The sequence below is a fragment of the Bison bison genome, unplaced genomic scaffold, assembly GCF_000754665.1.
Source record: "Bison bison bison isolate TAMUID 2011002044 unplaced genomic scaffold, Bison_UMD1.0 scf7180017864334, whole genome shotgun sequence".
Lineage (NCBI taxonomy): Eukaryota > Metazoa > Chordata > Mammalia > Artiodactyla > Bovidae > Bison > Bison bison.
This window is the reverse complement of record NW_011494906.1, coordinates 796,449-814,192: the sequence shown is the minus strand read 5'-3', so window position 1 is coordinate 814,192 and position 17,744 is coordinate 796,449. Positions and strand designations below refer to the sequence as shown.

Here is a 17,744-nt window from a genome sequence, read left to right as displayed (position 1 = left end):
CGCGCGCTGCCGACGTCCCACGATCATAGGCGGAGCCACTGGGAAACGCGCGTGCGCATTCGACCAGCAGAGACACTGGGGCGGGGCTTGGGGCCGACGCTCCGCCCAGTACTGGTTAGTTTACTGATCCCCCTGATTAGTACTCGCACCTGCCCTCTGCTTTCATCGTCCGCCGGCAGGCACCTCCAAAGTTGGTGCTGAAGCAGAGATGGCCACTGCATCCCAGGGTTCAAACTGAAAAAGTGAAGGAAGGCCACAAGAAGGGCTTCTGAGGAATGGGAGATCAGTGCCTTGGAGTGACCGCTTCAAGACCCCTAGGAGGATCCAGCCTGGGCTTAAGTCTCAGCTCAGCCCTTTGCCTTCTACAGATCTATGCCTTGCTTTCCTTGCCTATAAAATGAAATAGAAAACTAGAAGGTAAGCTCCAAGACAGCAAGGAGTTGACTAATGCATGGCTTTTTTTTTCTCTCCAGCACCTGGCTCAGTACCATACCTAGCGTGTACCAGGAACTCAGCAAATACTATGAAATAAATTTCCAATCTATGCAACCCTCCCTCAAATAGTTGCGGAGTCAAATGAGAAAAACTGCATTTGTCAGGCTTCGATCGTCTTCACAGATCGCCCCACCCACCATCGATGTGCTGTGCTTAAACCCACATGGTGGGTCAACTAAAGTTAAGATGCAAGAGCACCCCCTGAAAACAGGTCAAACGGAGAGAAAATGCCAGGGCTAAGAAAGGCCAGGGCTCTCCTAGATAACTACCACCCCCAACCCCAAGGTACTACAGCCAGCCCAATGTGTGACTGTTGTCACTATAGCTTGAGCTTCCTTTGGGGTGTATGAAATGGGGGTACTCCAGTGACCTCAGAATGATGTGGTTGCGGGTCCTGGTAAAGACTGACAAGCATATTGACCTTCCTGGAGGGTAGGTATTCCAGGCAGATCTCTACTTCATTCTCCTGTGATTGGCTTGGATTTGGTGAGGGGCTTCAAGAGGGGATCAAGAGCCTCAGCTGGAGCTGGGAACAAATTCTTCACCTTTCACTCCTGGCAGCAGGCATAACTCCTGCTTCATCCAGCCCAAGGAAAATGGTGGGACTGGAAGATGCAGATGAAACAGGTCCAAATACTTCTGGAGATGGTCCTGGAAGTTACCACTAATCAGAGAATCACTCTGGGATCGTGTACCCTGCTTTGAAGGGAATTTTCCATGATAATTAAGTACTGCTGCACTTGGTTAGGCCCGCTGGAAGCAGCTGTATACATGGAGCCCAAAGCCTGGCCCCTCAGGGTCATCAGTCCAGCCCTTTCAGTTGTAATACTGGGCAGCAGGCTCCCTCCATTTCTGCCTAGGCCCTTCTTCGGCGCTCCCACCCAGAAATGACGACATGGCTAGTGAGGCTGACAGTCTTGCTGTAATTGGGAGAAAACGGGCTGCAGCACGTTTGGCAGATTGAGAGTCATCTGCAGCCAAAGTTGGGGTTGTGCAGGCCGCCGAGGGGCTCAGGGCCCCCTGCCTCATGTGGTGAAGAGAGGAAGAAGAGGTCAAATTCTAACCCAGATGGGAAAGTTGGTCCCTGGGGCAGTTTCACTTCCTCTCCTTGCTCTCAAGAACGTGGGGAAAGGCATCATCTCCCCTTGCTGCCAAAGTTCCCTTTGCGACAGGCTGGGGAGGGTTTATAAAAATCTCCTGGTAGAGACAATCTCCCCGACGAGCCCCTCAGTTGGCCTCTGCTCCTTTCCAGCCACTTCACAGCACAGTCCAAATCCAGAACCGTGTGTGTTTCATGGGCTGGAGGGTGGTGAGGGGAGGGCTGGGTGGCCAGAGGCAAGGAGTGGGGGACCGAGGGCAGTGGTCATTCTTAGCAGTTCCAAGGAAACGGGGCCCTTCTCCCAAGCACCCTGCACAGGCTCAGTGGCAGCTCTGGCCACCTGCTCTCCCATAAGGGTTCCAAACCCCCACGGAGTGCCTCAGAGTGGAGAGGGTTCAGGCAAGGAAGACCACAAAGATGATGAAGAAGACAATGAGGATGAGGAAGATTTTGACCATGAGCCACCGGTTGGATGTGACCGACTGGAAGTACTTGAGGATCTCTGAGTGGGCGGCCTCCACGTCCAGCTGGGCTCCCAGCACATTCTCGTCGATCCTGAGGATAGGTTCGGGAGGAGGGGAAAGAGAAGGATGTTGGATTAAAAAGAATGCTGTTGAACTGTATTTTTTATGCATGTATATATTCTTGCCTAAAAAATCCCCTGGATAGAGGAGTCTGGTGGGCTATAGTCCATAGGTCCCACAGAGTCAGATACAACTGAAGTAATTCAGCATGAACACATAGAGGAAAAAGCTCTGGAAGGGTAATATAAACAAGTCTTGTCTCAGCAACTTATTAGCTAATGAACCTAAGCCACTCATGTATCCTCAAGTCTCATTTTCCTCAACTGCAAAGGAAGAAAAAAACAAGGATAACACAAATCCTAGGTTTCTTGTCAGGCTTAAATGAGTTATATAAAGTGCCCAACCCATACTAAGAGAATCCAAAACGTCTATATAATTTTTTGCTCATCGGTATTTACTGATTTTTGTCTAATTAACGGTGTGTGCTCAGTTGTGTTTAACTCTTTGCAACCTCATGGACTGAAGCCAGCCAGTCTCCTCTGTCCAGGGGATCTTCCAGGCAGCAATACTGGAGCCCATTGCCATTTCCTTCTCCATGGGATCTCCTCAACCCAGGGCTTGAACCTGTGTCTCTTGCGTCTCCTGCATGGGCAGGCCACTAGGGCCACCTGGGAAGCCTCTAATAAACAGTACTGATTTGCAATAAGGGGGTCACAGAAAATCATGGTCAGGAAACCCTCATTCTAAGTGAGAAAAGAACCTGATGATATGGACAGAAAGTCAAGGGATGAGAAAAGCCCTATATTAGAACATGTCTCTCAGGGTATAGAGAAGCCCTCAGAAGAAGGGCAATCGCTTGAGACATTGCTGAGGAAAATCAAACATTTCCCAGCTGATCTGCATATACAATCCTAAAAATCAAATATAAACTTGGGTCTTTGCAAAGGGAGTTGCTGGGAGCAGGGACCTTTGGGAGCTGTGAGGTCAGAAAAGTTGGTGGAGCCTGGTAATCAAGGAAGAAAGTGAGAGAAAAGGCTGGGCCAGTGGCTGCAAGCCCAAGGTCCTGGCAAGGTGGTCAGGTGTATGACAACCTAATCTCTGTCCAAATACAGAAGCCTGGATTCTACATGACTCCCTATTTATGTCAGAGAGGCTAAAGTCTCAGGTTCCCTAGTTTCTGGTATAATTACATTTCTCAGTGTGGATGCACTGTCATCTCATGCCCAATAAAGCTCATTCATATTGGCAATTATAATGGCTTCACTTAACAAAAATGGAGGAACAACGAATGCAATCTGGCATATAAAAGATTTTAAATGGGAGTCCATGAATGAAAACTAGTACAAGGGAAGAAGTTACTATCACTCAATAGTAATTTTAAAGAGAGGAAGTTCCTTCTTTATGGAAAAATATAAGCTAATTAATGTAGAAGGAATGAGCAAATTAGAAAATGACCATTTTGCCACACACACTCTCAAACGAATCAGGCAAGGATCACCAGCAGGCCGATACAGAGATAACCTCACCAAGTGCCTCCTGATGTGATCACCTACACAGCCGGCCAAAAGCACTGAACTTAATCATAGGGACAAACAGTGCACAGGGGACTCAAAGTGTCCTCCATGATGACTTAAGTCTGAGTGTCACCACCTTGAACAAGAGACCAAACAGGTATCTCCAATAAAGAGGACCTCATCAAGTGTCCACTGATATGACTGCCTACAGGGATGGCCGAAACTACTGAACTTAAATTTAATCAGAGGAACAAACATCGGACAAACACACGTGTATGACTTTGTATAAGAGGCACTGGTCTCAAAAAAAAAAAGTAAATTATCACACACACTAAAAAAGGCAGACTAAAGAGACACAACAGTTGAATGTATGAATGTTGTCTAAATCTTAAATTGAAAGGAAAAGGCTAATTGTTTTTTCGAAGAGTTGGGGAAATTTGAGTATGGATTGATTATTGGGTTGTGTTGGAGAAGTGTTCAATTTCTTAGGTTTGATAATGATATTGAGGCTGTTCAGGAGAAATACTTATTCTTGGCAGATGCCTGCTGAAGTATCTGGGGATAACACATGATGTTTGAAAAAAACTGTCATGAAGTTTGCACCTACTTTTTTTTTTTACATACACACAGCTTTGTTTATTTATTTATTCTTTATTTATTTTAAAATATTTGGCTGCACCAGGTCTTAGTTTAGGCATGCAGGATCTCTTAGTTGCAGCATGTGGGATCTAGTTCCCTGACGAGGGATTGAATCCAGGCCCCCTGCACTGGGAGTGCAGAGGCTTAGCCATTGAACCACCAGGGAAGTGCCTATTTATTTTTAATTGGAGGATAATTACTTTACAGTGTTGTGGTGGTTTCTGCTGTATATCAACATGAATCAACCAAAGATAAACACATGTCCCCTCGTTCTTGAACTTCCCTCTGGTCCCCGACCCTGCACCTACTTTTAAATGATTCAGGGAAAAAAAAAAAAAAGGTGAGAGGAAGTAAATGTGATAAAAAGTCAACAGTTGGTGAATCTAGGTGAATCATTATAGATGTCCCTTCTGCTATCCTCCCAACTTTCCTATTGTTTGAAATTTTTTAATCTACAAGTTGGAGGGAAAAGGAAAATGACCGAGTAACACAAGGAACTCTAGTAGATCAGTAGCGTTTTTTATACCTTAGAAAAAATAAGAATCACCTATTAAGCATCTCAAAAATACAAGTTCTTCTTTTTTTTTTTTTTGCTGTGCTGAGTAGCTTTTGCAATCTTAGTTCCCCATGCAGGGATCAAACTTGGGCCCACAGCAGTGAAAGCACTGGGTCTTAATCACTGGACCACCAGGAACCTCAAAAATGCAAATTCTGGAAATTCCCTGGTAGTCCAGTGGTTAGGACTCAAGGGCTTTCATTGCGAGGTTGGATCTCTAGTCAGGGAACTAAGATCCCAGAACCTGAGCAGCAAAGCCAGGGGGGAAAAAAAGGCAAATTCTTAGGTCTCACATTCTACGGTGGGGCCCAGGAGACTACAGGTGGAGAAAGTGAAAGTCAGCTGTGTCTGACTCTTCTCGACTTCATGGACTATATGGTCCATGGAATTCTCCAGGCCAGAATACTGCAGTGGGTATCCTTTCCCTTCTCCAGGGTATCTTCCCAACCCAAGGATCGAACCCAGGACTCCCACATTGCAGGCAGATTCTTTACTAGCTGAGCCACAAGGGAAGCCCAAGAATACTGGAGTGGGTAGCCTATCCCTTCCCCAGCTGATCTTCCCTACCGAGGAATCAAACCAGGTCTCCTGCAAGAAATCTGGAATAAATCAGTGGTTTCTCAGGAGAGTGCTAAAATCCAGATCCACTGGCATTTGCAGGAAGCAAACACAAGAGTATCTGTGTCTATTTTAAGAATATCATCCTTTCAGAATTTAAATTTCTTGTTCATATCATTGTCCACAAATTTTCTCTCCCTTGTTATTTTCCTTTTATGTTTCAATCTACTGCTGGATTGCTTCTGATCCACTCAACGGAATCTGCTGGCACTGATCCAGTTAATCCAAGCCCCCTGATGCAAATAACACCTGAGGATCCTTAATTCACATTTCTTTCTCAGGGGCACCAAGAAATAACCACTCCTTCCTCCCTAAAATTCTTTCCACCTCAGCTTCTAAGGACATATTTCTTTGCTTTTTTCTCTCATCTCCCTAAAACCTCAGTCTCTTGGACAGATTTTTTCCTTCACCAGGTATACCTGGAATCCAAGGGGATCTATTCGGGCCTTATTTTCACTTTGCCCATTGTCTCTGGATGGTCTCATTTACCTCCATGGTTTCACCAAGAAGCTGCTGAATCCTACATCCTTTATCTCTAGGTTAGCCCTCTCTTTTCCGAGCATCAAACCATGCCTCTTGGCTGTCCCTTGAAGTGTGAGCTCGCTCGAGATGTCCAGAACTAATCTCATTCTCTGCACTCAGCACCGGTTCACTGCCTCCTGTGTTCTCTCCCCACCCCCAGATCCAGGAGGACTAGCTCACAGCAGCAACAACTAATGTTTGCTAAACCAAAGAACAAATAACTACTAACACTGAAAAATACTTACGACACTCTTTCAAGGAAGATTAGTTGTCAGGTTGTATATACACGGTAATTCTATTTTTCTGTTTGTTTATAAAAGGCTTTCAGGGACTTCCCTAGGGGTCCAGTGGCTAAGAATCCATCTTCCAGGGGATCCCCTGATGTCCAGTGGTTAGAACTCTGTGCTGTCAGTGCCAAGGACTCTGGTTCTGTCACTGGTTGGGAAACTACAATCCCACACGCTCCAGACTGGAGACCTGGATTCAGTCCCTGGGACAGGAAGATCCCCTGGAAGAGGGAATGGCAACCCACTCCAGTATTCTGCCTGGAGAATCCCATGGACAGAGGAGCCTGGAGGGCTACAGTCCATGGGGTCACAAGGAGTTGGAGATGACTGAGCAACTAGCACTATCATTTTCACTTCATGGGGCGATTAAGCCAGCACATCTCAACTACTGAGCCCCCAAATCTAAACGAAAGATCCTGTCTGCTGCAATGAAGACCCAAAGCAGCCAAAACTAAATAAATTAATTAATTAAAAAAAAGAAAAAAGGCTTTCAGGTTTTTGTTTTTTTTGCCGAGCTTCTCCAATGGCTCATCGGTAAAGAATCTGCCCAAAATGCAGGCAGAAGATGCAGGAGATGCTGGTTGGATTCCTGGGTTGGGAAGATACCCTGGAGGAGGAAATGGCAACCCACTCCAGTATTCTTGCCCAGAAAATCCCATGGACAGAGGAGCCTGGTGGGCTACAGTCCAAAGGGTCAAAGAGAGTCAGACATGACTGAGTGACTGAGAGCATGCACACACACACACACACGTGGGGGACGGACATGGACACACCCCCACACATACCCACGGAAGATCTTAGTACATACACACACACACCCCCCCACACTCACCCCCACACACAACCATGGAGGATCTTAGTTCCCAAACCAGGGACCAAGTCCAATGGGAAGTTTGGAGTCCTAAGCCACTGGACCGCCAGGGAAGCCCCTAACTCTAACAATTTTAACCATATACATTGGGGAAAGAATACAAACATCTTTTACAAACCTGATTCTTTGAATCTATAATATTTTAATATTCAAAATACATTGTCACCTGAAGAGCTCTAGTGTTTATGGCCTAACTCAGCAAGGGATTCCCTAGATCTCAGGTTGAACCAGGTAAGACTCAGTCAATCTTCCTGATTCTAGGACCAAGAGAGCTGTCTTCACAGAGCTTTTAAATTGCCCAGTTGAATATGTGAGGCTGCTTGATGGATCAGTGCTGGGAAATCCGCTTTACACAGAAGGAGATGTTCACCCAGTTTCACCGGATCAACAACCACTAGTAAAAGCGCTCTGCTGGTGCTGTGGGGCAGTGAAGAACCACCAGGACCAGCGCTGCCTGAAGGCCTCGGAGCAAGTGGGCGGGCGTCAACCTGCGGATTGCTCAAAACGCCCACACCTTCGCTTCTTGAGGTCCTCTGCTAATAGCCTTTCTTCTTGCCAAACTGAGAACACTGAAGTAGCCTGAAGAACTCGGCAAGGTGAAAAAACAGGTTCCTGGCCTCACACTTGGAGATTCCGACTCCATAGATGTGAGTGCAGTGGACTTCCAGGAACCTTCATATTTTTTTTAAGAGGAAAAAATATACATTTATAATTAGGTATAGATGATTTAAGATACTACATTAGTTTCGGGTGTAAAACAAAATTTTTATAGGTTATACTGCATTTAAAGTTATTATAGGAACTTCCCTGGTGGTTAGGACTTTGCCTTCCAACACAGGGGGTGTGGGTTTGATCCCTGGTCAGAGAGCTAAGACCCCACGTGCTTAGTGGCCAAAAAACCAAAACATAAGACACAAGCAATACTGAAAGAAATTCAGTAAGGAGTTTAAAAAGTTATTATAAAATGTTGGCTATATTCCCAGTGCTGTAAAATACATTCTTGTCATTTATTTTATATATAATTTTTCTCTTAAACCCCTCCCCCATCCTGCCTCTCTCCGTTCCCTCTCCCCATCAGTAACCACTAGTTTGTTCTCTGTATGAATCTGCTTCTGTTTTGTTATATTCATTCATTTTTTTCCTCTTCATTTTTAAAACTGATGCTGATTTAAAATATTATATGTTTGAGATGTACCACACAGTGAGTCACAATTTTTAAAGGTTATACTCCATTTCGGAGAAGGCGATGGCACCCCACTCCAGAACTCTTGCCTGGTAGGCCACAGTCCATGAGGTCGCTAAGAGTCGGACACAACTGAGCGACTTCACTTTCACTTTTCACTTTCATGCATTGGAGAAGGAAATGGCAACCCACTCCAGTGTTCTTGCCTGGAGAATCCCAGGGATGGGCGAGCCTGGTGGGCTGCCATCTATGGGGTCACACAGAGTCAGACACGACTGAAGTGACTTAGCAGCAGCAGCAGCAGCATACTCCATTTACCAATATTATAAAATATTGGTTATATTCCCTAAACTGTACAATATATTCTAGTAGCTTATTTATTTCATACAGAGTAGCCTGTACTTCTTAATCCCTTACCCCCATGGTGCCCCTCCCCACCGTCAAACACTAAATTGTTCCTTATATCTGAGTCAGTTTCTTTTTTGTCATATTTACTAATTTGTCTTATTTTTCAGATTCCACATTTAGTGATTATCATACAGTATTTGTCTTCCTCTGACTTATTTCACTAAGCCTATTACACTCCAAATCTATTCACTGTTGTAACAGTTGTTGCAAATGGCAACATTTCTTTCTTTTTTATGGTTCAGAGTATTCCATTGTATACACCTACCACATTTCCTTATCCATTCATCAGTTGATGGATACTTAGAATGCTTCTGTATCTTGGCTATTCTAAATAGTGCTGCTGTGAACAATGGGGTGAATGTATCTTTTCAAACTAGTGTTTTCATTTTCTTTGGATATATACCCAGGAGTGGAATTGTTGGACAATAGGGTTGTTCTATTTTTACTTTTTTGAGGAACCTCCCTACTGTTTTACACCAAGGCGGCACCAACTTACATTCCCACCAACAGTGCACAAGGGTTCCCTTTTCTTCATTACCCTTGCTACAGTTTATTGGTGGTCTTTTTGATGATAGCCACTCTGACAGGTATGAGGTGATGTCTTATTGTAGTTCTGATTTGCATATCTCTAATGATTAATGATGTTAAGCATCTTTTTGGGTGCCGGCCGGCCATCTGTACATTTTCTGTGGAAACATATCCATTCAAGTCTTCTGCTCTTTTTCTTTTTGGCCGCCCTATGCGGCATGTGGGATCCCAGTTCCCCAATCAGGGATTGAACTATACCTTCTGCCTTGGAGTGTGAAGTCTTAACCACTTGAGTGCCAGGGAAGTCCCTCTGCTCCTTTGTTTAATCAGGTTGCTTGATTTTTTAATGTTGAGGTGCATGAGCTATTTATACATTTTGTATGTTAACCCATTAGTTGTATTATTTGCAAATATATTCTCCCAGTCAGTAGGCTATCTTTTTGTTTTGTCAATGGTTTTCTTCGCTGTGCAAAACTTTGATTAGATCCCATTTGTTTACTTTTGGTTTTGTTTGCTTTAGGATATGGATGTAAAACAATATTGCTATGATTTATGTCAAAGAGTATTCTGCCTGTGTTTTCTTCTAGGAATTTTTATAGCTTCTGGCCTTACATTTAGGTCTTTAATCCACTTCAAGTTTACTTTTTTTGTTGACACACCTTGTGGCTTCTAGACCTTAGTTCCCTGACCAGGGATCAAACCCCAGCCCCCGGCAGTATAAGCGCAGAGTCCTAACTGCTAGACCACCAGGAATTTCCACACTTGGAGTTTACTTTATGGTGTGAGAAAAATGCTCTAATTTCATTCCTTTACATGCAGCTATCCAGTCTCCTCAGGACTACTTATTAAAGAGACTGTCTCTTTAATGGTATATTCGTACTTCCTTTGTCATTGATTCACTGACCAGAGTATGTGCAATTATTTCTGGGCTCTCATTCTGTTTCATTGATGTCTGTTTTGTTTCACAGCGTGTGTTCAGTTGCATTTGACTCTTTGTGACCCTGTGGACTGTAGCCCGACAGGCTCCTCTGTCTAGGGGATTTTCCAGGCAAGAATACTGGAGTGGGTTGCCATTTCCTCCTTCAGGGGATCTTCTCAAGCCAGGGGTCCCACCGGCATCTCATTTGCCTCCTGCGTTGTAGGTGGATTCTTTACCACGGCGGCACTGGGGAAGCCCATTTTCGTTTCAGTACCATACCATACTGTTCTAATAGTGATCAAAGTTTCAGCAGTAGCTTTGTAGTGCAATCTGAAGACAGGGAGCATGATACCTCAAGCTCTGTTCTTTCTCAAGACTGTTTTGGATACTGTTGAGTCTTTTGTGTTTCCATACAAATTTTAAAATGACTTGCTCTAGTCTATGAAAAAATGCCATTAGTATTTTGATAGGGATTGCACTGAATCTGTAGATTGCCTTGAGTAGTATGGTCATTTTAATGATACTAATTCTTCCAATCCAAGAACATGGTGCATCATTTCTATCTATTTGTGTCCTCTTCAGTTTCTTTCATCGGTGTCTTACAGTTTTCCAAGTACTGTCCTTTTACTGCGTTATATTTATTCCTTAGTATTCTCTTTGATGCGACTGTAAATGAGTTTCTTTCATTTCTCTGATAGTTTGTTGCTAGCAGATAAAAATGAAACAGATTTCTGTGAATTACTTTTGTATCCTTCAATTTTACTAAATTTATTGATGAGCTCTTTTTGGATTTTCTATGAATGGAATCATGTCATCTGCAAACAGTGACAGTTTTACTTCTTCCTTTAAAATCTGGATTCATTTCTTTTTCTTCTTCTGATTGCTGTGGCTGGAACTTCCAATACTATGTTGGGTAATATAATGTTGAGAATGAGCATTCTTGTAGCTAATTTCAAGGAAATGGTTTCAGCTTTTCACCACTGAGTATGGTGTTAACTGTGGGCTTATCATATATGGCCTTTGTTATGTTGAAGTATGTTCCTTCTATGCCCACTTTGTGTAGTTTTTTTTTTTTTTAAATCATAAATGGATGTTGAACTTTGTCAAAATCTTGTATTTGCCTCTACTGCAATGATCATATATTTTTCTTCAATTTATTTAATGTAGTATATATCGCATTGATGGATTTGTAGATATTGAAAATCCCTGCATCACTGGAATAAATATTCCCACTTGATCATGGTACATGTTTTTAATGCATTGTTGGATTCAGTCTGCTAATATGTTGAGGATTTTTGCATCTATGTTTTATCAGTGATACCAGCCTGTAAATTTATTTTTTGTGATATCTTTGGTTTGATATCAGGGTGATGCTGGGTTTGTAGAATGAGTTTAGAATCATTTCCTCCTCTGCAGTGTTTTGACATAATTTGAAAAGGATAGGTATTAACTCTTCTCTAAACATTTGGTAGAATTCACCTGTGAAGCCATCTGGTCCTGGACTTCTGTTGGAAGTTTTTAAAAATTACTGATTCAGGACTTCCCTGGTGGCCCAGTGGAAAGAATCTACCTGCCAATGCAGGGGATATGGGTTCAATCCCTGGTCTGGGAAAATTTCACATGCTGGAGGGCAACTAAGCCAGTGTACCACAACTACTGGAGCCTGCAGCCTCTAGAGCCCATGCTCTACAACAAGAAAATCACTGCAATGAGAAGCCTTCACACTGCAAAGAGAAAGTAGCCCCTGCTTGCCACAACCAGAGAAAGCCCACCCACAGCAATGACGACCCAGCACAGCCAAAACTAAGCAAATAAAAATTAAAAAAATTACTGATTCAATTTCATTACTGATAATATCTGTTCATATCTTCTATTTCTTCCTAGTTCATCTTGGGAGATTAAACATATCTAGGAATTTGTCCATTGCTTCTAGGTTGTCCATGTTATTTGCATATAGTTTTCCATAGTAAACTCTTTTGATCCTTTGTATTTCTGTAGATCAGTTATAATTCTTCCTTTTTCATTTCTGATTTTTATTGTCTTAGGCCCTCTTTTTTTTCTTCTTGGTAAGTCTGGCTAAAGGTTTATCAATCTTGTCTATCTCTTCTTAGTTTCATTGATCTTTTCTATTTTTTTGTCTTTATTTCACTTATTTCTGCTCTAATTTTTATTACTTCTTTTCTCTACTAACTTTGTTCTTTTTCTAGTTCCTTCAGGTGTAAGCGTAGGTTGTTTAGTTGAGATTTTTATTTCCTGAAGCAGACTTCTACTGCTATAAACATCCTTCTTAGAACTGCTGTTGTAGGAAGTCCCACATATTTTGGATTGTTTTCATTTTCATTTGTCTCCAAGTAATTTTTATTTCTCCTTTCATTTCTTCAGTGATCCACTGTTTGTTTAGCAACATATTTTTGAGCCTCCACTTGTTTGTGTTTTTTGCAGTTTTCTTCTTATAGCTGATTTCTTCTTCTTTTTTTGTAGTTGATTTCCACTCTTACAGGACTGTGGCTGGAAAAAGATGCTTACTATGATTTCAATTTTATTAAATTTACTAAGACTTGTTTTGTGTCCTATCACAACCCACTCCAGTATTCTTGCCTGGAGAATCCATGGACAGAGGAGCATGGCAAGCTACAGTCCATAGGGTCACAAAGAGTCAGACATGACTGAAGAGACTTAGTACACATGTACATTTTGTGGCCTAGCATGCAGTATGTCCTGGAAAATGTTCCATATGCACTTGAAAAGAATTTGTATTCTGCTGCTTTTGGAGAATTGTTCTCTATATTTAAGGCCAGTGCCTAAATGACACATTATTGACTTCTTATCTGATGTGTCCATTAATAGAAGGAAATGGCAATCCACTCCAGGACTATTGCCTGGAAAATCCCATGGACAGAGGAGCCTGGTAGGCTACAGTCCATGGGGTCGAAAAGAGTTGGACACCACTGAGCGACTTCACTCACTCATTCACTATTCAATTCCTCCCTTTATGTCTGTTAATATTTCCTTTACATATTCAGGTGTTCTTATCTCTGGAGCCACGGGACTACCAGGAAAGTCTCCCCTTGCTGCTTTTACTATTCTCTCTTTGTCTTTAATTTTTGCCATTTTAATTACAATGTGTCTTGTTGTGGTCCTCTTTGGAGTTGATCCTGTTTGGGACTCTCTGGGCTTCCTGGATATGGATGTCTATTCCTTTTTCCAGGTCAGGAAAACTTTCAGCAAGTATATCTCTAAATATGCTCTCTGTCTCTTTTTCCCTCCTCTGGAACCCCTACAATGCAGATGTTAGCACACTTGATGCCCTGGAAATCTCTTAAACTGTGTTCACTTTTTTTTTCTTCTTAGCTTCAGTGATTTCTACTACTCTATCTTCCAACTCACTGGAAGATATTCGATAGAATGCGATAGAATTCCTCTATGTCATTTAATCTACTGTTGATTTCTTCTAGTGTATTTTTCATTTCAGTTATGTTCATCTGTTTGGTTTTTCTTTGTATCTTCTAACTCTTTGTTAAACTTCTGTGTTCATCCATTCTTCTCTGGAGTTCTTTCATCTTTATGATCATTACCTTGAACTCTATCAGGGAGTTCACCGATCTCTACTTCACTTAGTTTTTCTTCTGGGGTCTTGTCCCTTTGATTGGAACAAGCTCCTCTGTAACCTCAATTTGTCTAATTTGCTGTTTCTATTTCCATGTATCTGGCAGGTTGGTCGTTTCTTGACCTTAGAGAAATGGCCTTTTGTAGGAGCTGTCCTGTGCATCCTATCTCCTGATTACCAGAGCTGTATGCTCCAGGGCTGCCCCGTATTGCGTGGGCCCCTCTGTTGTGATGGGGATGACTACGCGTAGGTGGTCCAGTAGGTGTGGCTGGCCCCTGGTCTGGTTAGCTGCCAGGCCCTGCCTTATGCAGAGGCTGCCAGTCACTGGCTGGCAAGATACTCATTTTTTATAAGCTCTATAGGGGGTTCCTATGAACATCCAGCTTTGGCAACCAATGGTTAAAAGGATGTTTATTTATTCAACTAGTAGGTGTTGAGCACCAGCCATTGATACAGTGCTGAGTTCAATTATCTTGGTCCCTCCCCTCAGGGGGGAGCAGAAAATGTCCACTTTCCTAGCTATCACTGCTGCTGCTGCTGCCAAGTCGATTCAGTCGTGTCCAACTCTGTGCGACTCCATAGATGGCAGCCCAACAGGCTCCCCCATCCCTGGGATTCTCCAGGCAAGAACACTGGAGTGGGTTGCCATTTCCTTCTCCAATGCATGAAAGTGAAAAGTGAAAGTGAAGTCGATCAGTCGTGTCCGACTCTTAGCGACCCCATGGACTACCAGCTACCAGGCTCCTCCATCCATGGGATTTTCCAGGGAAAAGTACTGGAGTGGGGTGCCATTGCCTTCTCCACCCAGCTATCACTAGCTTCTCTTAAATTCAAGTCTTCTACTTATGCACTGGCTCCCCACTTCCTCTCACCTGCTCCAGGACATAAACTTTTAAGAGTTCTTCCCCCTTCCTGTTATAATATCAATTTTTATTTCTCTGTTGGATCATTCCCAATACAATACAAACATACATTTATTTTTTCCCATTCTTTAAAAAAAAACAAAACAAAAATCTCTTGTCTTTCACTGGACAAACTGGGAACAATCTGAACACTGAAAATAATCATTATCCTAACTAAGTGTAATACAAAACATAAATAAAAACCTTAAGTCCATAATGATACTCAAAAACAAGGAAGAATTAAAACCTCCTTAGCCTCTATGTTGGCACCTGCTCCACAAACTACTTACTCTGAAAATACAGGAAAATAATTAAGGTTTTATCCAGCCTGATTAAGATGAACTTCAGCTCATGCAGTTAATAAAGAAAAGCTTTTGTTTATAGGAAAAAAATGCACCTGAATTAGATAAATTGATTCAGACCAGACAAGCATCATAACTGGCTCCTAAAAACAGGTTAAAGGGTCTTGGGGAACAAGATATCCAATAAATCATTTGCTGACTACAAAGAAGAAATATACTCTTAAAAACAGAGATCATTTATTATCACCTTAATCAAATGATCAAATTTGTTCTTGATAATGTAGGGACAGCTGACATTAAATGCATCTTAATAAGATGCAATTTGTTGAGATATATATATGTACATATATCTCAACAAAATATAGTTACAGTGGATTTTTTGGGGGAGCCGCTTTGCACAGCTTGTGGGATTTTAGTTCTTCCACCAGGGATCAAACCCAGGCCTTCAACAGTGAAAGCACAGAGTCCTAACCACTGAACCACCAAGAAATTCCTACAGTTGATTTACATATGTATACATATATATATTCGTGGAAGAAGACAAAGAGAAGAAAAAATTTCGAAAGAAATAATGGTGAAATATTTCCTAAACTTTGTGAAAGACATAAATTTACAGATTCAGGAAGCTCAGAGAACCCCAAGCAGCATAAATTCAAAGGAAACCACATCTAGGTACATAAATGATCAACTGCTGAAAACCACAGAAAAGAAGAAAAAAAAATTGAAAAGCAGAAGCAGTCAGAGATTACATACAGAAGTTAGAATTACCACTGACTTCTCATTAGGAATGAAAGGCTAAAAGACAGTAGAATGATGTATATAAAGCACTTTAAGCAGAAAAACTATTCTTCAAAAATGTGGGTGAAATAATGAAATTTTAGATACAAGAATTTGTCATTAGTAGAGCTGCACTATAAAAAGTACTAAAGAGGACTTCTTTAGTGGTCTAGGGGTTAAGAATCTGTATGGCCTCCTTATGTAGGGAACACAGGTTCGACCCCTGGTCCAGGAAGATTCCCCATGCCTTGGGGCAACTAAGCCTGTGCTTGCAACTACTGAGCTCACAGGCTCTAAACCCTGAGACCCCAACTACTGAGCACAAGCACCCTAGAGCGCCAGGCTCTGCAACAAGAGCCTGAGCAGCACAATTAGAGAGCTCCCATTCAATGCAATCAGAGAAAGTCTGCACGCAGCAACAAAGACCCAGCAGAACCAAAAATAAAAATCAATTTTTAAAAAAGGTACTAAAGAAAATTCTCGAGGTTTAAGGGAAGTGATGCCAGATGGAAACTGGGTATTCAGGAAGAAATGAAGAGCAATGCAAAGAGTAAATATATGAGTAACACAAAAGACTACTTTTTCCTCTAATTTCTTTAAGATAAAAATTATACTATGGTATTGTGGGATTTATAAACTTATGTAGATACAACAAATGTGACAACTAGAGCATAAAAGATGAAGGAGGGGGGTTGAAAAGTTCTCACATTTTCTATGAAGCAGACCGGGAAGAGCTAGGCTTGATAAAGGACAGAAATGGTATGGACCTAACAGAAGCAGAAGATATTAAGAAGAGGTGGCAAGAATACACAGAAGAACTGTACAAAAAAGATCTTCACAACCCAGATAATCACGATGGTGTGATCACTGACCTAGAGCCAGACATCCTGGAATGTGAAGTCAAGTGGGCCTTAGAAAGCATCAATACGAAAAAAGCTAGTGGAGGTGATGGAATTCCAGTTGAGCTATTCCAAATCCTGAAAGACGATGCTGTGAACGTGCTGCACTCAATATGCCAGCAAATTTGGAAAACTCAGCAGTGGCCACAGGACTGGAAAAAGTCAGTTTTCATTCCAATCCCAAAGAAAGGCAGTACCAAAGAATGCTCAAACTACTGCACAATTGCACTCATCTCACACGCTAGTAAAGTAATGCTCAAAATTCTCCAAGCCAGGCTTCAGCAATATGTGAACCGTGAACTTCCTGATGTTCAAGCTGGTTTTAGAAAAGGCAGAGGAACCAGAGATCAAATTGCCAACATCCCCTGGATCATGGAAAAAGCAAGAGAGTTCCAGAAAAACATCTATTTCTGCTTTATTGACTATGCCAAAGCCTTTGACTGTGTGGATCACAATAAACTGTGGAAAATTCTGAAAGAGATGGGAATACCAGACCACCTGACCTGCCTCTTGAGAAATCTGTATGCAGGTCAGGAAGCAACAATTAGAACTGGACATGGAACAACAGACTGGTTCCAAATAGCAAAAGGAGTACGTCAAGGCTGTGTATTGTCACCCTGTTTATTTAACTTATATGCAGAGTACATCATGAGAAACGCTGGACTGGAAGAAACACTAGCTGGAATCAAGATTGCCGGGAGAAATATCAATAACCTCAGATATGCAGATGACACCACCCTTATGGCAGAAAGTGAAGAGGAACTAAAAAACCTCTTGATGAAAGTGAAAGAGGAGAGTGAAAAAGTTGGCTTAAAGCTCAACATTCAGAAAACTACGATCATGGCATCCGGTCCCATCACTTCATGGGAAATAGATGGGGAAACAGTGGAAACAGTGTCAGACTTTATTTTTTTGAGCTCCAAAATCACTGCAGATGGTGACTGAAGCCATGAAATTAAAAGACACTTACTCCTTGGAAGGAAAGTTATGACCAACCTAGATAGCATATTCAAAAGCAGAGACATTATTTTGCCAACAAAGGTCCATCTAGTCAAGGCTATGGTTTTTCCAGTAGTCATGTATGGATGTGAGAG

At 42.1% G+C, this 17,744-nt stretch overlaps 1 protein-coding gene across 6 annotated transcripts in view; it reads right to left on the bottom strand.

The window, feature by feature from the left end:
* Window positions 1-1,398: 1,398 nt before the first annotated feature.
* The window catches only part of STX5 (syntaxin 5), a 28,437-nt gene continuing 12,091 nt past the window's right edge, over window positions 1,399-17,744 (bottom strand). For 5 of the 6 annotated variants that reach the window (XM_010853974.1, XM_010853976.1, XM_010853975.1 and 2 more), the window contains one exon: window positions 1,399-2,149. In XM_010853974.1, coding sequence (XP_010852276.1) covers window positions 1,990-2,149 — 160 coding nt within the window. In that variant the 3' untranslated portion in view covers window positions 1,399-1,989. Of the gene's footprint in view, window positions 2,150-12,307; window positions 12,672-17,744 lie in introns of those variants that run through there. The other variant, XM_010853977.1, reaches the window with a different exon arrangement.